General features: G+C 57.3%; 2 protein-coding genes across 5 annotated transcripts; one reads left to right on the top strand and one right to left on the bottom strand.

Moving 5' to 3' along the window:
• Positions 1–54: 54 nt before the first annotated feature.
• ZNF142 (zinc finger protein 142) lies at positions 55–10775 on the bottom strand. 4 transcript variants are annotated; one of them, XM_064661183.1, is made up of 9 exons: positions 10673–10775; positions 9876–10203; positions 8707–9345; positions 8197–8460; positions 6897–7709; positions 6470–6647; positions 2058–5292; positions 1066–1171; positions 55–687 (listed from the first exon to the last, which is right to left on the bottom strand). In XM_064661183.1, exons 2-9 carry the CDS (start codon positions 10114–10116, stop codon positions 188–190), a joined length of 5976 nt encoding a protein of 1991 aa, XP_064517253.1. In that variant the 5' UTR covers positions 10117–10203; positions 10673–10775; the 3' UTR covers positions 55–187. The 4 variants fall into 4 exon arrangements, with proteins under 4 accessions (XP_064517253.1, XP_064517255.1, XP_064517254.1 ...); XM_064661185.1 differs by having other exon boundaries at positions 8374–8460; XM_064661184.1 differs by having other exon boundaries at positions 8197–8457.
• Positions 10770–15428, top strand: LOC135417303 (mitochondrial chaperone BCS1). Its single transcript, XM_064661221.1, has 8 exons — positions 10770–10854; positions 10968–12002; positions 12257–12396; positions 12512–12706; positions 12931–12994; positions 13335–13504; positions 13946–14063; positions 14764–15428. Exons 2-8 carry the CDS (start codon positions 11683–11685, stop codon positions 15014–15016), a joined length of 1260 nt encoding a protein of 419 aa, XP_064517291.1. The 5' UTR covers positions 10770–10854; positions 10968–11682; the 3' UTR covers positions 15017–15428.
• The last annotated feature ends 630 nt before the right edge of the window (positions 15429–16058 follow it).

Here is a 16058-nt window from a genome sequence, read left to right as displayed (position 1 = left end):
TGGGCACCTGGCCCACTGTTCATACAGGGTTCCAAACAGCCCCAAGAAACAATATTAAAAGGAGCTGAGTGATTCCTTTTATACAGTCACATATTTTACAACCCATATACATATATGCCTATACACACACATACATCTCTGCAGGAGGCCTGTGCCACCAGCGCCTTAAAGCAGTCAGGACTCAGCCTCACAGCAATGTGCCATCCTTCTCCACAGGGCATCCTCCTTCCTGCTCCGTCCTGGGCAGCCCCTTGGCCTGCGTTTCCCTCTGCACAGCATGAAGGTGGACGGTGTGTGTGCTGGGGTCCTTTCCCACCCCCTGGCTTGGGTCAACAGCCCCATGCTCAGGGTGATGCCGCTGGATGTGTTTGATGACCTGGAACTTCTGCTTGGCCTTGTAGGGGCAGTAGCGGCAGAAGAAGGGGTGCTCGTTGGTGTGGGTCAGGTAGTGGTGGCGCAGGCCGGCCGCCCAGCGGAAAGCTCGCCCGCAGGCATTGCAAACATAGGGCTTCTCCTCACTGTGCTTCTTCAGGTGGGTCTTGAGGAGGAAGCGGGTCTTGAAGGCCTTGCCACACTGCTCACAGATGAAGGAACGGGCCTCCTGGTGCCGTGTCTCCTTGTGAACCCGCAGGGCGTCCGCACGGTTGGTGCAGTACTCGCACTCATCACAGCGGTATGGCTTCAGGCCTGTGGTGACAGGGAAAGGGATGGCACCGGAATGGGGGCACAGTGCTCTCCATTCCACGGGTCTCACTCTCCCTGCAATACAGCATCAGTTCCCAGGGACTTTGCCCTACACTCCACTGTGTCAGCAGGCACACCAAGACTTCCCCTTTCCAAGGCACCAAATAGTGACTGGGGTCTGCACCACTCCAACTTCCCTCCCACCTGAGGGCACTGTCCCCAGCCCACTGGCACAGGAGAATGTGCTGACCTCCAAATGTTGGGGGTCCTCCCCTGCCTCCAGCTGGGCCACTGGTAGCAAAAGAAGCAGGGAGCTGGGGGCCTTGCAGCCCCAACACCCTCCCTGGTGCTCCACGGCCTGTCCCCATTAGCAGCACTCACCCGTGTGCTTCGTCATGTGGTACTTGAGCTGGTTCACCCACTTGCACTTGTAGCCGCAGTCGGGGCAGAGATATTTCCGCTCTTCCTTGTGGATCCGCATGTGATACTGGGCACAGGGCAGGAGGGTGGGGTCAGGATGAGACCACATCCGCTGCCCTGGGAATGTGTAGGGCTCTGGGATGCCAGTGAAGGGCTCAAAGACAGCTCTGGCATCTCCAACTGCATGGGGCAAGGAGGGCTGTGGGCTTGCCTGTCAGGCTATGGGCAAGGGCGATCCACAGCAGGATTGGGATGAGATGCCCGTACTGCTGAGCTGCTCTGTCCCAGCCTGTGGATGGCACAGGCTTTGCTCCCCAGTATGTTATTTAAGACAAAGTCTGGGTTAAAACCCAACTCGAGCTAGCCCTGAGTTGAGCACAGCCTCACCCAGGTGGCCCCAGGGGGCTCCAGCTCAGCCTGATCATTAAAAAAGTAAGTATTTATTTTAGCAAAATCAGACTATTTTCCCTCCATCGCCCCATGTCTGGCCTTCCTGTTCTAGGGAAGGCCCTTTACCACGCATTAGGATGCTAATCATATATAGCAATGATGGCAGGATCATGATCTGCTTGCAAGGAAGCTGAGGTTTCACTGCACCATGTCTAACTGGCATCACAGAGCATGCTGAAGCCAGCAAGCAGCCTAACTTGGCTTCGAGTGGTGCAAGGATGCACCCAGAGAAAGACAGAGATGTCATAGGAAAAGGAGTGAACTTGGACAGCTGCCTGCCTTCTTGCTTTGTTACAAATCCCCCTTCTCTTTAAACTGCAACAGCAGGGAAGAAACATATTTTTATACAAGTTCTATCCACTCGCTTCTTACTATTGTGTGAGCCACTGAAGAGGACAGAGGATAAAACCTCCCCTTGGGAACTTCTTCCCCAAATCCCCATGTCTGGATGCCCCTCTAGTCACGTAGATACAGTAGGATACATTCTGAAGCAGAGCTCTCACCTTGAGACGTGAGGGGTCGGCGCAGGCATATTTACAGAGGTGGCACTTGTAGGGCTTCTCACCCGTGTGGATGCGGATGTGCCACGTGATCTTCTGCCTGTTCTTGGTGGTGTATTCGCAGTCCGAGCACTTGTACAAGCGGGTGCCCCCGTGGCCCTTCATGTGCTGGTCAAAGACAAGCTGGTGGCGGCAGGTGAAGTCGCAGAAGGGGCAGTGCAGGGGTTTGTCCTGGGGGGAGGCTGGCTCATGGCTCTCCATATAATGCCGCACCAGCTGCTGCCGCTCCTTGGCTGCAAAGCTGCACAGCTCACAGCGGTGGCTGAAATGCTGCGTCTTGTGCTCCTCCAGTGCCTCCCGGGTGGCAAAAGTCTCCTTGCAGGTGCTGCACTCGAGGTGCGGGTGCTGCTTCTGCACGTGGCACTTGAGCGTGGCCTCGCTGTGACACATGAAGCCACAGCGTGGGCAGCCATAGGACACCTTCTCCTCGTGCCGCCGCAGGACATGCTGCTTGAGGGCTGTCTCGGAGCTGAAGCGAGCCTCACAGCGGGAGCAGGCGAAGTTGAGCTCGCCATGGTGGCAGCTGTTGACGTGGCGGGTGATGTCATTCTGCAGGTAGCTGCTGTAGTCGCAGAGCGGGCAGAAGTGGGTGGGTGTCTTCTCGTGCACCCGCAGGCGGTGGATGCGCAGCTTGGAGTTGGTGCCGAAGGTCTGGCTGCAGATGCCGCAGGCGATGCGCCCCACGCCGGTGTGCAGGGACTGGTGGGCCTCGAGGCGGTAGCGCCGCGTGGTGCTGAACTCGCAGTAGCGGCACTTGTGCGGCTTCACCCCCTCGTGCTTGATGCGGACGTGCTGCCGCAGGCAGCGGGCCTGCTTGCAGGTGAACTCGCACTGGCGGCACTGCAGCTGCGGTCGCTTGCTGTAGTGCTTGCGGTGCAGCCTGCGGTGCAGCTGCAGGGCTTTAGCCACCTTGGAAGTAAAGGGGCAGGAGGCACAGCGGAACTCACCCAGGGTCACGCAGCCCCTCTTCTTGTGCGTCTTCATGGCCCGTTCCTGGTGGCAGGTGAAAGGGCAGCTGGGACAGGAGAAACGCCTCCTCTTGGGCAGGGTGGCTTTTGAAGGGGCCGCATCCAGTGGGAGCTTACTGGGCTGGCCTGTTTCAACACTGGCTAGGTCCCCCTCAGGGAGCTCAGTGCTTTGGGATCTGTCCTCCTTGGGATGCATGATGTGCTTCTCAGCACAGTGGCTTTTGAGGGCCCGCTGGGAGCGGAAGGCCTCAGGACACAGGGAGCACCAGAACTGCTCCAGGTTCCGGCAGCCATCCTCCACGTGGGAGGTGATGGTGGAGACACGGGAGCACACGAAGGAGCAGGCGTTGCAGTGCAGCTTCCCTCCCTCCAGCCGGTATTTCTCTAAGGGTTTCCCAGGCTGTGAGGGATCAGCAGCTCCACCTGGCTCAGGTCCATCCCCTTGCTGGGGAGGCTCTTCTGCTACCTTTATGCTGTCACCCGGCAGGGATTTCTCAGGGGCAAGACAGCCTGATGCCTGTTCTCCAGCCAAAGGACTGCCTTCTGCCTGTGTTTTATCAGGCAGCAGTTCAGCTTCCCAAGGGCTCTCAGCATGCCCGAACTCCTCTGAGCGTCCCTTCTCACTCTCCCCTGTTTCTGTACCATTATCACCAGGCTGGTCAGCAGATTGGCACAATCCAGGTGACTCCTGGCTGGCTGGTTTGAGGATCTTGTTGTTCTTCAGGAGAACTGGGCACTTCTTGAGGAGGTGAGTGTTGAGCCCCCGTTGCTGCTTAAAGCTGGCGCCGCACTCGTGACACACGAGCGGGGCCCGGCGTCTCTGGCAGCTGGCTTTGGAGTGCAGAGACATGGACTTCTCCTTCCGCGTAATGTAAGAGCACTTCTCACACTTAAAGACCTGGTTCTCCGACTGCACCACCAGCATCTGCACCCTGCCCTCCAGCACCAGCGTCTCTGCCTGCTCCTTGTCCTGCTTCCGAAGAGCCTTCAGCACGGACTCTGAGCCACCTCTGGCATTGCCATTTGAGGTGACCACCTCCTCTGGGACAGGTGGGTGGCCTTGCTCAGGTGTCTTCAGCACACTGAGCCAGGCCTCTGGCAGCTTGGCTTGGCCGGTCCCTCTCACCTCAGTGTCTGCCACCAGCTTGTGGTGGTCCGAGCATGACCTCTCAAGGTGGTCCATTGCCTGCCTTAGAGTGTCTTTTCCCTGGCTGTCTCCTGCCACTACACTGTGCTTCAGTCTCACCACATCATCTTCCTGTACATCCACTTCCTCTTCTTCAAAGTCTGGGGTTTCTTCAAGTGTATTGCCACTGTTCTCCAAGACAAGGTCATCCTGGGAACCCAGCATCCCAAAGGCTGCAGAAGGCTCCTTGCAGGACATCATTTCCATGCTCTCTGGCTGTGTCACACAGGCATCTCCAGTCAAGTGCACTAGGAGAGGGTCAGATGAGACATTCAGTGCTTCCAAGTGCAAGGTGCAGCTCTCTGCCTCATCCTGAGAAACACTGAGCTCAGCTGAGCCTGTGGCAGTGTCTCCTTGCACGCAGTCATCTTCCAGGGCATTGCCAGCAGTCGGACAGCTCTGTTCCCCCTCGCTCACACCTCTCTCTGCCTCACCACTGCTCTCTCGTGGAGCAGGATCCTGCCCAAGGAGAGGTACCACAAACACTTGCTGGTAGCCCTCTTCTCCCTGGGACTCCAGCTGGGATGGCTTCGCCCTTGCCCACTGCTCCTTGCCAGCAAGGGGGGAACTGGCATCCACATTCAGGGCTGTGCCAAGCTCGTAGCTGAAGAGTGCCTCAGACGAACTGATCTCCAACTCCTTGCTGGCATAGTTTTCCAGCCAGTCCTTGTCACCGGGAACGTAGCCATGAATCTTACGCTTGTGGAAGAAGAGACTGGTGTTGCTGAAGGTGCAGTACGAACAGAGGGCACAGCGAAACTCCTTCTGCTTGGTGTGCTTGCAGTTCTCATGGTTCAGCAGCGCCTGCTTGTACTTGGTCTGGTAGGTGCAGTACTGGCACTGGAAGATGGGCACCTGGTAGTTCTGTGAGTGCTTTGCCTGCATATGCTTCTGCAGCTCATACTTGCGCTTGCAGGCGAAGCCGCACACCTCGCAGATCAGACTTTTGCCCTGGTGCCGCAGCTTGTGGCTGCTCAGCTGGTCAGCACGGTGACAGCGGTATGAGCACTGGTTGCACTGGTACCTGTGGGGACAAGTAGAATTGGTCAGGCAGCATGAGGAGCCAGACAGGTTGAGCTCCATCAGGCATGCTGAGCTCTCCCTCCCCATCCCAGAATAACGGGGAAGGAGTACTGCTGGGTTTGCCAGATCTGACCTTTGGCATCCAGGCAGCTCTTACCACAGGCAATTCCTCCCTGCTGCAGCCCTTGGCACTGCGGTGCTTTATACCCTCAGCCTGGGGATGGGAGATAAGATTCCCCGAGGTATTCCATACAGTGAACGTGTCACCCCCCCCAGATGTACCAACAGCACTTCCAGCATCCCTGGAGGCAAGCTAGACCCAAAGGTCAAGACAATTTGGCAGTCTTGAACATGCTCAAGTGGGCCTTGGCCCACAAACATCAGCAGAGCCCACGAACCCAAGCGCAGAGCTGCACCTCTGAGGTAATACACCTCCTCGGTGGCATGGAGACACCAAAAACAGCTTTGCTTCCACAGCACCATGCTGGCAACAACCTGCAAGCTCAAAGCCCAGATTTCTTATGTTCCAGACAGAGCAGGCTATACCAGGCATGAGAGAGTCTGGCACAAAATGTAGCCTGGAGAAGCAGACCCCTGGAGTGAGAGCAGTATTCTCCGTTGTTCTGTAATTTTCCATGGGCCTTTACAATCTAAGCTTCTCTCAGGGTAGCTGCAAAATAAGCAAGTTTCTGAATGCTTTCAGCTAGAGTAGTTGTAACATAAGTATCTAATTTTTGATAACAGATGCTGAACAAAGGCACTCTATTACAAGCTATAAATGTGCATGCTCAATGGACAAGTTCAAGTGAAGTTCACGCTTCAAATAACCACCAGAGACCAGCAGAAGACCCCCTAGTAACCAAATGAGGACTTCCGAAGAACTTAGAGCTGATTAACATATGCATGAACTTTCTGAGAAAAGTAGTGAATATGTAAGACACTTGATGAATATGTAAAACTGTAAGTAAATATTAGCTATGCTAAACAAGAGCAGGGCACACACACACTTAAGAGGAGCTATCCTCCTGTGTGTCCAGCGCTGGTAATAAAGGAATACTTGCCTCCTAATGCTCACAAATTGAGTCTTCGGGGTCTCTTATTTGTCAATTTATGGTAACAGGAGCAGGATTCGGGGAGCCCTGACTAAGCTGACAGGGCAGTAGAGCAGGGGGTCTTACCGGAGATCTCCGGTGTGCTTGCGCATGTGGACGTTCAGGTAGTGCTTCCACTTGGTGATGTACCCACATTCGGTGCACATGAAGTTCTTGTCGTTGGAGTGGGTCAGCATGTGCTTGGACAGGTAGCTCACATCCCGGCAGGTGAAGTCGCAGAGCTCACACTTGTGAGGTTTCTCTCCTATATGCAACACATGAATACTTTCAGCATGACAGCCAAATAAAGCAGCATGGCAGGGAAACAAGCTCAGCAGGAGCTGGGGGTGACAGGAGGGGTGGGAACATGCCACAACTTCAGTCAAGTGACACTAGGATGGCAGAGCCAGTGGTGGGACCCAGGAGCCCTGACCCAGCCCTCCCTGCCAGACCCAGGACAGGACACCACCCCCATCTCAGCTTGGCTCTTGGGACTCCTGCAGCGGACACCCACCAGTGTGCAACAGCATGTGCCGGATGAGCACCCGCTTGTGCGCGGTGGCGAAGGCACACTCGGTGCACTTGTGGATCTTCTCGTTGGCGTGCATCTTGCCCACGTGGTCATGAAACTCCACGGGGTTGAAAGTGGCGTAGGGGCAGAAGCTGCACTGGAGCTGCTCACTGCCTGGGTGCCCCTGCTTCTTATGCTTGCGGAAAACGTGCTTGTTGGAGCAGATGAAGTCGCACTGCTGGCAGTGGAAGGCGTAGTGGGTTTTCCGGTGAGCCTCCATGGCCTCAGCTGTGCCAAAGAGCAGTGAGCAGGCGTGGTATTTGCATTCCACTGCCTTGATGCCATGAGCATCCTTGAGGTGACGGACAAACTCCTTCCGGTCCTCCACACAGTAGTCGCAGCCTCCCTGGAAGCAGCTCAACCTCTTGGGTTCGGCTTTGTGAGTCTTCAAGTGCTCTTTGAGGGCCTGGCTGAGCCGAAACTTCTCTTCGCAGACAGGGCAGGAGTAAACATCAGAGTAGAAGTTGGAGATGTCCTCGTGCATACTGGCCATGTGGCGGTTGAGGGCGTTCTTCTCCACCGAGCTGTAGTGGCAGAGCGGGCAGCGATGGGCCTTCTCACCTGTCTCCCGCATCATGTGGATCTTCAGTTTGCTCTTGCTGGTGAAGTACTTGTGGCAGTTGGGGCACTGCAGGCTGGGGTCAGGGAAGTGCAGGTGGAGGTGCTCCACCAGGTGCGTCCGCTTCTTGAAGCACCGCTTACATTCAGGGCACATGTGGGTTTTGTAGAGGTACTCAGAGCCCTCTGCAACATCCCCTGGAGGAGCAGAGGAGGGAGAGCAATCAGTAGGAAAAAGATGGAGAGCACAGACAAATGTTCTGTCCCTGATCCAGCTGTACCAGGGTGAAGGCTTATACACGTGTGATCGCACAGCAGCCACCTACTTAGAGGGACTGTCACCACCTCAAGTCACCAGCACACTTCCTGGTGAGCTCTTTTCAGCTCAATGCTGGCAAAGCACAGCCTATATCAGGCCTGCCCATGTGCCCCTGACCCCCAAATGCAGGCAGACCTTTGCCTAAACCTGACAGTGGATGTGAACAGGAAAAAGAAGGGACAGATTTGCTTGGGTAGAGGTCAGGGGAACAGTGCACTGGTACATGCAGGAGATGTGGGGTTACTGGATGGCACAGGACCCCCAGGCCCCATGAGCCTGGCCCACACTTCCACACCAGCCCCAAAGCTGTGCTGCTTGTTCACAACACAAAGCCTGAGCAGCTCCTGGTAGGGCCCCGCATTCCACCTTTGAAGTGGTGTGCCTGTGGCATTCTGCCTTTCTCGGGAGCTGCCTTCCCATCCTCTTTGGCCTCGGCTTCACAGGGGCTCTCGCCATCCTCCTCCTGCGATTCATCCCCACCGCTGTCTGAATCCTCTTCTCCAGCTGATGCTTTCTGCCCCTTCAGGGAGTTGTCCTCGGTACCTGCAGGGTTTGCTGGCCTGGCTTCTGCTGTGCTGGCTTCCCAGCCAGGGTGGCAATTTCCTGCCTCCTCCTGCTCTTCTGCTGCTGCTTCAGTGGGGAAAGACAGAGATCATCACACTGAAGGAAAGAGGGACCACTCTGTCCCCACCACCCCCATACAGGAAAACCTCCTGGCTGAGATGGGGTCACAAACTGTGCTGTGCAGGGAGGAAGGAATGCAGGGTTCCCAGCCCTCCAACCTTGCCCCCCAACTCCTCCCAGTTTTAACTGGGATGCACGGACACAGTCAGCCTCTGCAACAGCCACAGCCCCCAGCGCCGCACCCAGCCATACCTGATGGTAGGATGCAGCACTGCTCAAGGCTGTGGGGGTCTGAACTGCAGGGGCCACCTGTTTCGGGCATCTTGGACGGGGGCTCTTTGGTGTGGTCCTTCTTGTGCTGCCAGAAGAGCTTGGCATTGGCTGTGACAAAGTCGCAGTGGCCACAGTGGAAGGGGTAGTGTGTCCGGTGGTGCTGCTCCATGGCTGGGCGGCTGGGGAAGAGCAGCGGGCAGGCCCGGCAGGTGCACGACACAGGCGAGGCCCCGTGCAGGTGGCGCAGGTGACTGCGCAGTTGCTTGCGGTCCTCCGTGGTGAAGTGGCAACCTCTCTCCGGGCAGGGCAGGGCTCCTGGTGGGGCACGGTGGGTCTTGAAGTGCTCCTTGAGCTGGGCAGGCTGCGTGAACGCCTCCTGGCAGATGGGGCACAGCAGGCGCTCGGGAGCAGAGCCTTCCTGTGTGCCAGCTCCAGGCAGCTCTGAGCCCCCTGGCTCGCTCTGGTCCTCGCTGACAGAAGTCAGCAGTGCCCCAGGGAGTTCCAGGTGCCCAGGAGGGGCCAGCAGCAGGCACTGGTGCTGGGACAGCAGGGAGGCCTCTGGGAAGCTCTGGCCACACCTCTCGCAGAAGTACAGCTCCACCACTTTGACCAGAACCTCTGCAGAGAGCAAGGGGCAAGCATTAGAAAGGGCTTTCACCAGGCCCAGAGCGTGGGACTGGTGGTTCAGTTCCAGCTCTGGACAAGGAGGATAAACCCCCGTTGCCACAAATTATATTTTGGGAACCACAGCCCACCCCTGCCCAGGATATCTCCCATAAGAAAGGGAACACCACCACCCTGGTGACCATGATGACCAGGTCTGTCCTTTTGCACCTTTGAGGCATGCAGAGATGTGAGGCTGGCTTGGCCCCATTCCCAGGAGATCTCCACCTGATCCCTACTGACGGCCTGGACTGACCACCTCACCCAGCACACAATTCCCACAGCCACTCTCCCCATCCAAATCCCAACCTTGTGCCAGGTCTGCACTCAATGGTGGCACCAGACTGGTGATGCACATGAGGTCAGAGACACGAGGGCAGCTGGTGTCCCTAAGGTGCTGGCTGGAAGGGACAGGGGCCCTGGCCAGACCTCTCTCCCTCTGCTGAGTGTCACTGGGCCCATGCTGCCCTCCTTGCACCCCATACCTGTGGTACTGGCCTCATTGCTCAGCGTTACATTGCCAGCTACTGTGTCGATGAATATTTCTACATTGCTTCCTTCAGCGTGAGCCCCTTCCCCAGGCATTGATGCCTCTGCCAGCAGCAAGTCCTGGCTGGCAGTCAGCGGGGGTGTCCCAGCCAGACCGGTGCTGGCCGCACCAGGGCTTCCCACAGCTCTTGCCTCTCCTGGTGTGGGTAGGAGCAGCTCCGAGCACAGGGCCTCCATCTCCCTGCTGGCACCCTCAGAGACAGTCACTGCTGCACTCAGTGCCCCCGGGCACTGCCTTGGTGCTGGCCAGGACAGCCTCTCACTCTGAAACAGAAGAAAGAGCTTTAAAACAGAGACAACTCAGAGGCCTGATGGGATTTTGGGGGGCAGCCTGCAGTGCTAGTCCCCAGGCAGGGCATGAACTGGGGATCTCAACGCCGGCTCCTTTTTGTTGTGCCTCCAGTGGGCCACAAATCGGGCAATCCCCGGCAGACAGGAGTGCAAGGACAGGTGTACCCTCCCCAAGGATGCCTAGGGGCCTCTCCCTGAGCCTAACACCCAGGGCTCGCTCCCTGAGTCCAGCTGGGCCCAGCCCCGAGCCCGAGACCACCCCCCAGAGCTGTGTCCGGTCTCCAGCGAGCAGGTGTCCCCTGCGAGTCCCGCCCGGCCGGGCCCCACCAGTCCCGAGTCGCTCACCCCGGGTTGTCCCCAGCCGGTCTCCCCACATCCCTTCACCCCGGGCTGTTCCCGGTCCCCCCCATCCCTTCACCCCGGGCTGTCCCCGGTCCCTCACCCCGGGCTGTCCTCGCCGCCCCAGGGCCCCCAGCCCCGGCACATCTCAGTTGTGGCACCGGGCGGCGGAAGCGCCGCCCTTTGTGCCGCTCGCGCGGCCGCTCTGCCCGGCACTCCGGTCCTGCTCTATGGTGCGGGCGGAAGCGGCGCGGGCGGAAGCGGCAGCGGGCAGAAGGAACGCAGGTGAGCGGCGGCGACGGGACCGTGGCCGCGGGTGGCGGGGGGTTCCCGTGTGGAGCGGCCGGGCTGGGCCGCTGCTGCGGAGGACGGTCGGTGAGGGTCCGGGTCTCCTGCAGGGGACGGTGGGGCTCCTGCCGCGGGGCTGGGGGACCCTGCCCACGGGACGCCTGGGAAAGAGGAAGGTCACACCTTGTGCTGGGGGAGCTGGAATGCTGCGTGAGGGAGCAGAGCGGGTCTGTGCGTCTGCCGAGGGAGGCTCCCCCTCGTCCCCTGTACCTGACAGACCTGCTGAGGGAGCTGGAGAAGCTTCAGGCCCCCTGAGCATGCGGGTGTTATCCAGACATGGAGGTGCTGCTTCCACCGCAGTCGTGTGCCCGTTCCCACTTGGCTCTCGGCTCGGCCTGGAGATGCGCTTCAGCTTTGTCGAACAATAAACCTTAAATAATTGCAGTGCTCACGATCTCTGGTTGTTTAAAGAATAAAACCCTGTAAAACTCTGAGCTTCTTGTCTTGGCTGAAGAAGCAACACATGCTCCCGTGCTTGCTGGAGAGCCTCCAGCTCCTGGCCCCCTCCTGCCTGGCTGGCCCAGTGGCCTGCAGAGAGGGAGGGAGCTCCTGCAGCCAGCAGCATTCTGAACCCCTGGTAATAAGCACAGATGTGGGAGATCCAGATGTGCCAGGCAGCCTTTCACCTTAAGAACTGGCCACGACAAAGGCCAGGGAAATGCAGGCAATCCGTTGTGTTCTTTCCTGCCACTCAGTCTTTCCACGCAGGTTGGTTTGTGGAGCACAGAAACGATGCTGTGGAAAGGAGCTGCTTAACCTCCCACGATGCCCTTTTCTGACTTTGTCCTAGCCCTGAAGGACAACCCATATTTCGGAGCTGGGTTTGGCCTTGTCGGGGTGGGCACGGTCCTGGCAGTGGCTCGTAAAGGGGCCCAGTTTGGGCTGGTGGCTTTCAGGCGCCACTACATGATCACCTTGGAGGTGCCCAGCAAGGACAAGAGCTACCAGTGGCTGCTGAACTGGGTGTCCCACCATGCCAAGCACACGCAGCACCTCAGTGTGGAGACATCATACCTGCAGCATGAGAGTGGGCGTGTCAGCACCAAGTTTGACTTTGTCCCCAGCATCGGGAATCATTTCATCTGGTAAGGGGGCACAGGGGAAACCCATATGGGGATTGAGCCTCACTTTGGCAGCTTGGGGGGCCTGTAGAGGCACTGGAGAGGATCCTGCCTCCTCCCTGGGTCTGGGTTAGGGCAGGAAGTAGCAAGAGGAGCCTGTACTCAGCAGTGTGAAGTGATTTCCTTACCTGAGATAAATGTTCTTGATTGATGAGCCAGGCTGGGCACAACTGGGTGGTGCTGGATCACTGCACCCCAACCCTGTCTTCCCACCCCAGGTATCGCAGAAAGTGGATTCGCATTGAGCGTAGCCGGGAGACGCAGGTGATTGACCTGAACACAGGGACCCCCTGGGAGTCTGTCACCTTCACTGCGCTGGGCACTGACCGGGAGATCTTCTTCAACATCCTCCAGGAAGGTCTGTAGGGGAACTGCGTGGGGTCCTGCTGGGAACAGCCTACTCCCTGGAGATGCCCAGGGCTTCACGGGAGATCCTCTTCCCTGGCAGCTGTCCCTTCTGCCTCTCTCCTCAGCCCGGGAGCTGGCACTGCAGAAGCAGGAGGGGAAGACACTCATGTACACGGCCGTGGGAGCAGAGTGGCGGCAGTTCGGCTTCCCCCGCCGCCGCCGGCCCCTCAGCTCCGTGGTGCTGGAGAAGGGCGTGTCGGAGAGGCTGGTTCAGGACGTGAAGGAGTTCATCAGCAATTCCAAGTGGTACAGTGACAGAGGCAAGGCTCTGGTGTGGTGTCCTCTGTACCATGTGGGGTGGGGCAGAATACCTGTGGTTCTCTCTGGAGTCAGGTGTGGAGAGATTTTTCCCTGCTGCTTGCCTTCCCTTGGTGTATCCTCTATGCATGATTATGTGTGCTCAATCAGCAAAGCCTTGTGGCTCTGGGGGAAGGGAGCTCAGAGCAATCCAGCTGGTTATCCTAAAAGAACACTGTCTTCCTAGGAATCCCCTATCGAAGAGGTTACCTGCTGTATGGTCCTCCTGGCTGTGGGAAAAGCAGCTTCATGTGAGTGTTGCCAGCTGGCTAACGGCAGTTTTCCCACCAGCTGCCTGCTCTGGGGCACAGCAGCCTCAGATGAGAAGGTGTGAATGAGCTTGGGTTTGGAAAGAGGAGTGGGCTGTGCCTCATGTGTGGTGCCTGGTGTTTTGCTGGCACTGTGACAGGTCAGGGTTATGAGCCCTTTGTGCCCTTGCTTTGCACAGTGCTGCACAGCAAGCTGAGCAGGTGTTCCCGTACCCCCCTCAGATCTGATCCCTGCTGGGAAAGGACACTTCTGCCCTCTCCCCTGCTGCTGGCTCTGTGCTTTCCCACTGTGATTCACCCCTGTGGTTTGTGTCCTTCCCAGCACAGCCCTGGCCGGGGAGCTGGAGTACAGTATCTGCCTGCTGAGCCTTAGTGACCACAGCCTCTCTGACGACCGGCTCAATCACCTCCTGAGCGTGGCACCACAGCAGAGCATTATCCTGCTGGAGGACGTGGACGCTGCCTTCATCAGCCGGGACCTGGCTGCTGAGAGTGAGCACTGCCCCCATTTCTGGGCCAGCAGCTGGAGGGAGGTTTGCCAGCTGTACTGGGGAAAGCTTTGGACTCTGGGCTGCTCTGCTACACCAGCAGAAACCAGGAGTGGGCATTTCTATGGCCTCAGGGCCTTAGAGATATAGCCTTCATAGCCTAGGCTATACAAGAAATTTGGGTCCTTTATCCTCGGGCAAAGATCCTTCTCCTGCCTAGCTATTTTCAGTATGAGGGAGAAGGTGGCTTTCCTTCTTGTTCTCTGTTTGGATTTCCATGGGTGCATGTGGGCAGGGGAGGTGAATGTGCTACCAGCCAGGCAGAGGGTCAGCCTTGGAGCAGGGAGGGAGTGGGGAGCTTGGCGTTAGGTGATAGGAAGGTGGCCTGCAAGCCTGCGCAGGGTCAGTGGCCGATGGCTGTGATCTCAGACTCCGCTGTTCCCAGACCCTGCTGCGTACCAAGGCATGGGGCGCTTGACCTTCAGCGGCCTCCTCAACGCGCTGGACGGCGTGGCATCCACAGAGGCCAGGATTGTCTTCATGACCACCAACTATGTGGACAGGTCAGAGCTGCCCCCTGGGAAGGAATAGGGTGGGTGGCACAGGAAAACCTTGCTCCCTTTTATTGGGCTTTATGTAGGGCTCTTTGAATCCTCCAGCAGGAAGAATGGGGCTTCGGGTTTCCCAAATCCTCCTTTCGGATGCAAATCCCTTGACTGCTAACCAGGATTCCTTTTGCTGGAGCCTCAGATGCTTCCTTGCTGTTCAGAATATGGTTATTCCATTCAGGAGTGGTACCAGCTTCCTGCCCATGGGAGCTGCAGGTTTTGGGGTTGTGGCCATGCTGTGAGTGAAACGCTGGCCCCATGTGCAGCCCACTGGGTTGATGGGATGCAGCCTGGGCTCACGGCACCTGCTCAGCCTGCTCAGCCACTGCGCTATGGCAGGCTTGGCTCACTCCAGACCGAGCTGTCCTAGGGGGTTGTTCAGAGGTTGCTTATAGGACAGAGATGGGCAGAACTGTTTCACAGGACTTGTTTGTCCTTCTCCAGAGCCAGCCCTTCCCTTGCTCTCTCTTTTCTTTTGGGTTGATTTCTCCCCTCAATCTCCCCAGGGATGAACCTGCTCCTTCCCTTTACCATCTCACAGTTCACAGCACTTTGCAGACAGGACACGGGCTGTGTGGACGGGGGGTTCCTGCAGGACCCACCCTGCAGAGACGCTTTGATCAGGTTTTCCAGGCCCCCCTCTGTCTCTTGACAGGCTGGACCCAGCCCTGGTGCGTCCTGGCCGTGTGGATCTCAAGCAGTACGTGGGCCATTGCTCCCACTGGCAGCTTTCCTGCATGTTCCAGCGCTTCTATCCTGAGCAGCCCGTGGCTGCAGCCGAGCAGTTTGCAGAGCGGGCACTGGCCGTCTCCAAACAGATCAGTGCTGCCCAGGTGCAGGGCCACTTCATGCTCTACAAGATGGACCCTGAAGGAGCCATTTCAAACATAAGCTCTATCCTGCTGTGACCTGGGGCCAGCAACACTGAGAGGACTGGGACAAAGATGTGACCATCCCAGAGATGGCATGAAGCTGCCCAGATGCACAGGCCAGGTCTCTGTTCACCTTTACCCCTCCAATGCCTTGTTTTGGAGAGTCAGAGATGCCAGCCTTGCAGCAGGGAGAGGGAATCAGCTCTTGCTGCTCCCCAAATTTGTGTGCTACTGCACCAGCCCTGCTCCCCAGTGCGTGCCTCATGTTGGGATTTCTGTAAGCTGCTAATGCTCTTGGATGTGAATCCTCTTCCTTGTGGGTCAGCCTGGGGGTTTCCTTGGGGTAGGATATTGGGGTGCTACACTGCTAAAAGCTGCTGGTTTTTTAAAGGACAACAGTCTCACTGGTTTGTGAATATCCTCTGTGAAATGCACAACATGGCTCTTGTCTCTCTGGTCCCTTTTCGTGATAGTTGCCCCACTTATCCAGCTGCTGGTTCAGAGCCCTCCTGACCAGAGCTGGCACAGCCAGTACTGCAAATCCAGAGTGTTTCAGAAAAAAAGCAGTTCCTAAGAGACAGCTGGTTGTCCCTAGACTCCAGGCTGGTGCCACTGTTCCTGCCCTGATGAGTTGTGATGTCAAGCCGCAGATCTGCTTGGATATCATTGCTTGGTGGGCATGACTGTCCCTTCTGCCAGAGATGTGGGGCCCTGGAGGTATGTGAGGGCAGATGAGAGACTTTGATCAGTTAGAGAGTATCTTCCCAAGAGCTGTCCCATCCCAGCCCCTTTTCAGAATCTTGTAAATCAGTTTCCCCTGAGCCAGTCCTGTGTTCAGTTTTGGGGGCTCCATCACCTAAACGGGGCTGTGGGAGCTGGTTCCAGGCCAAACCCAAACTGCTCAGCCCTCCTCTTGGCTCTATCCTCTGGGGCCAAGGACATAATCAAGAGCACATGGAAATACGAAGGGGCCCAAGCAATAGCACCTGGATGGATTTTGGTGCAAACAGGCGCTGCTTTGGTGCAAACTCAGACTTACACGAATGTTTCTGCAAGTGAAAGGTTAGTCCTGTGGGTA

This window comes from Pseudopipra pipra, chromosome 7, assembly GCF_036250125.1.
Source record: "Pseudopipra pipra isolate bDixPip1 chromosome 7, bDixPip1.hap1, whole genome shotgun sequence".
Lineage (NCBI taxonomy): Eukaryota > Metazoa > Chordata > Aves > Passeriformes > Pipridae > Pseudopipra > Pseudopipra pipra.
This window is presented reverse-complemented; position numbering and strand designations above follow the sequence as displayed.

Excerpts from the sequence above, each read along its gene's own strand:
- LOC135417303 (XM_064661221.1), top strand. The coding sequence starts at position 11,683 with ATGCCCTTTTCTGACTTTGTCCTAGCCCTGAAGGACAACCCATATTTC. Across the intron at positions 12,995-13,334 it reads TGTGGGAAAAGCAGCTTCAT|CACAGCCCTGGCCGGGGAGC; the intron begins GTGAGTGTTGCC and ends TGTCCTTCCCAG. Across the intron at positions 13,505-13,945 it reads CCGGGACCTGGCTGCTGAGA|ACCCTGCTGCGTACCAAGGC; the intron begins GTGAGCACTGCC and ends CGCTGTTCCCAG.
- ZNF142 (XM_064661183.1), bottom strand. The coding sequence starts at position 10,116 with ATGGAGGCCCTGTGCTCGGAGCTGCTCCTACCCACACCAGGAGAGGCA. Across the intron at positions 9,346-9,875 it reads CAATGAGGCCAGTACCACAG|AGGTTCTGGTCAAAGTGGTG; the intron begins GTATGGGGTGCA and ends TGCTCTCTGCAG. Across the intron at positions 5,293-6,469 it reads AAGCACACCGGAGATCTCCG|GTACCAGTGCAACCAGTGCT; the intron begins GTAAGACCCCCT and ends TTGTCCCCACAG.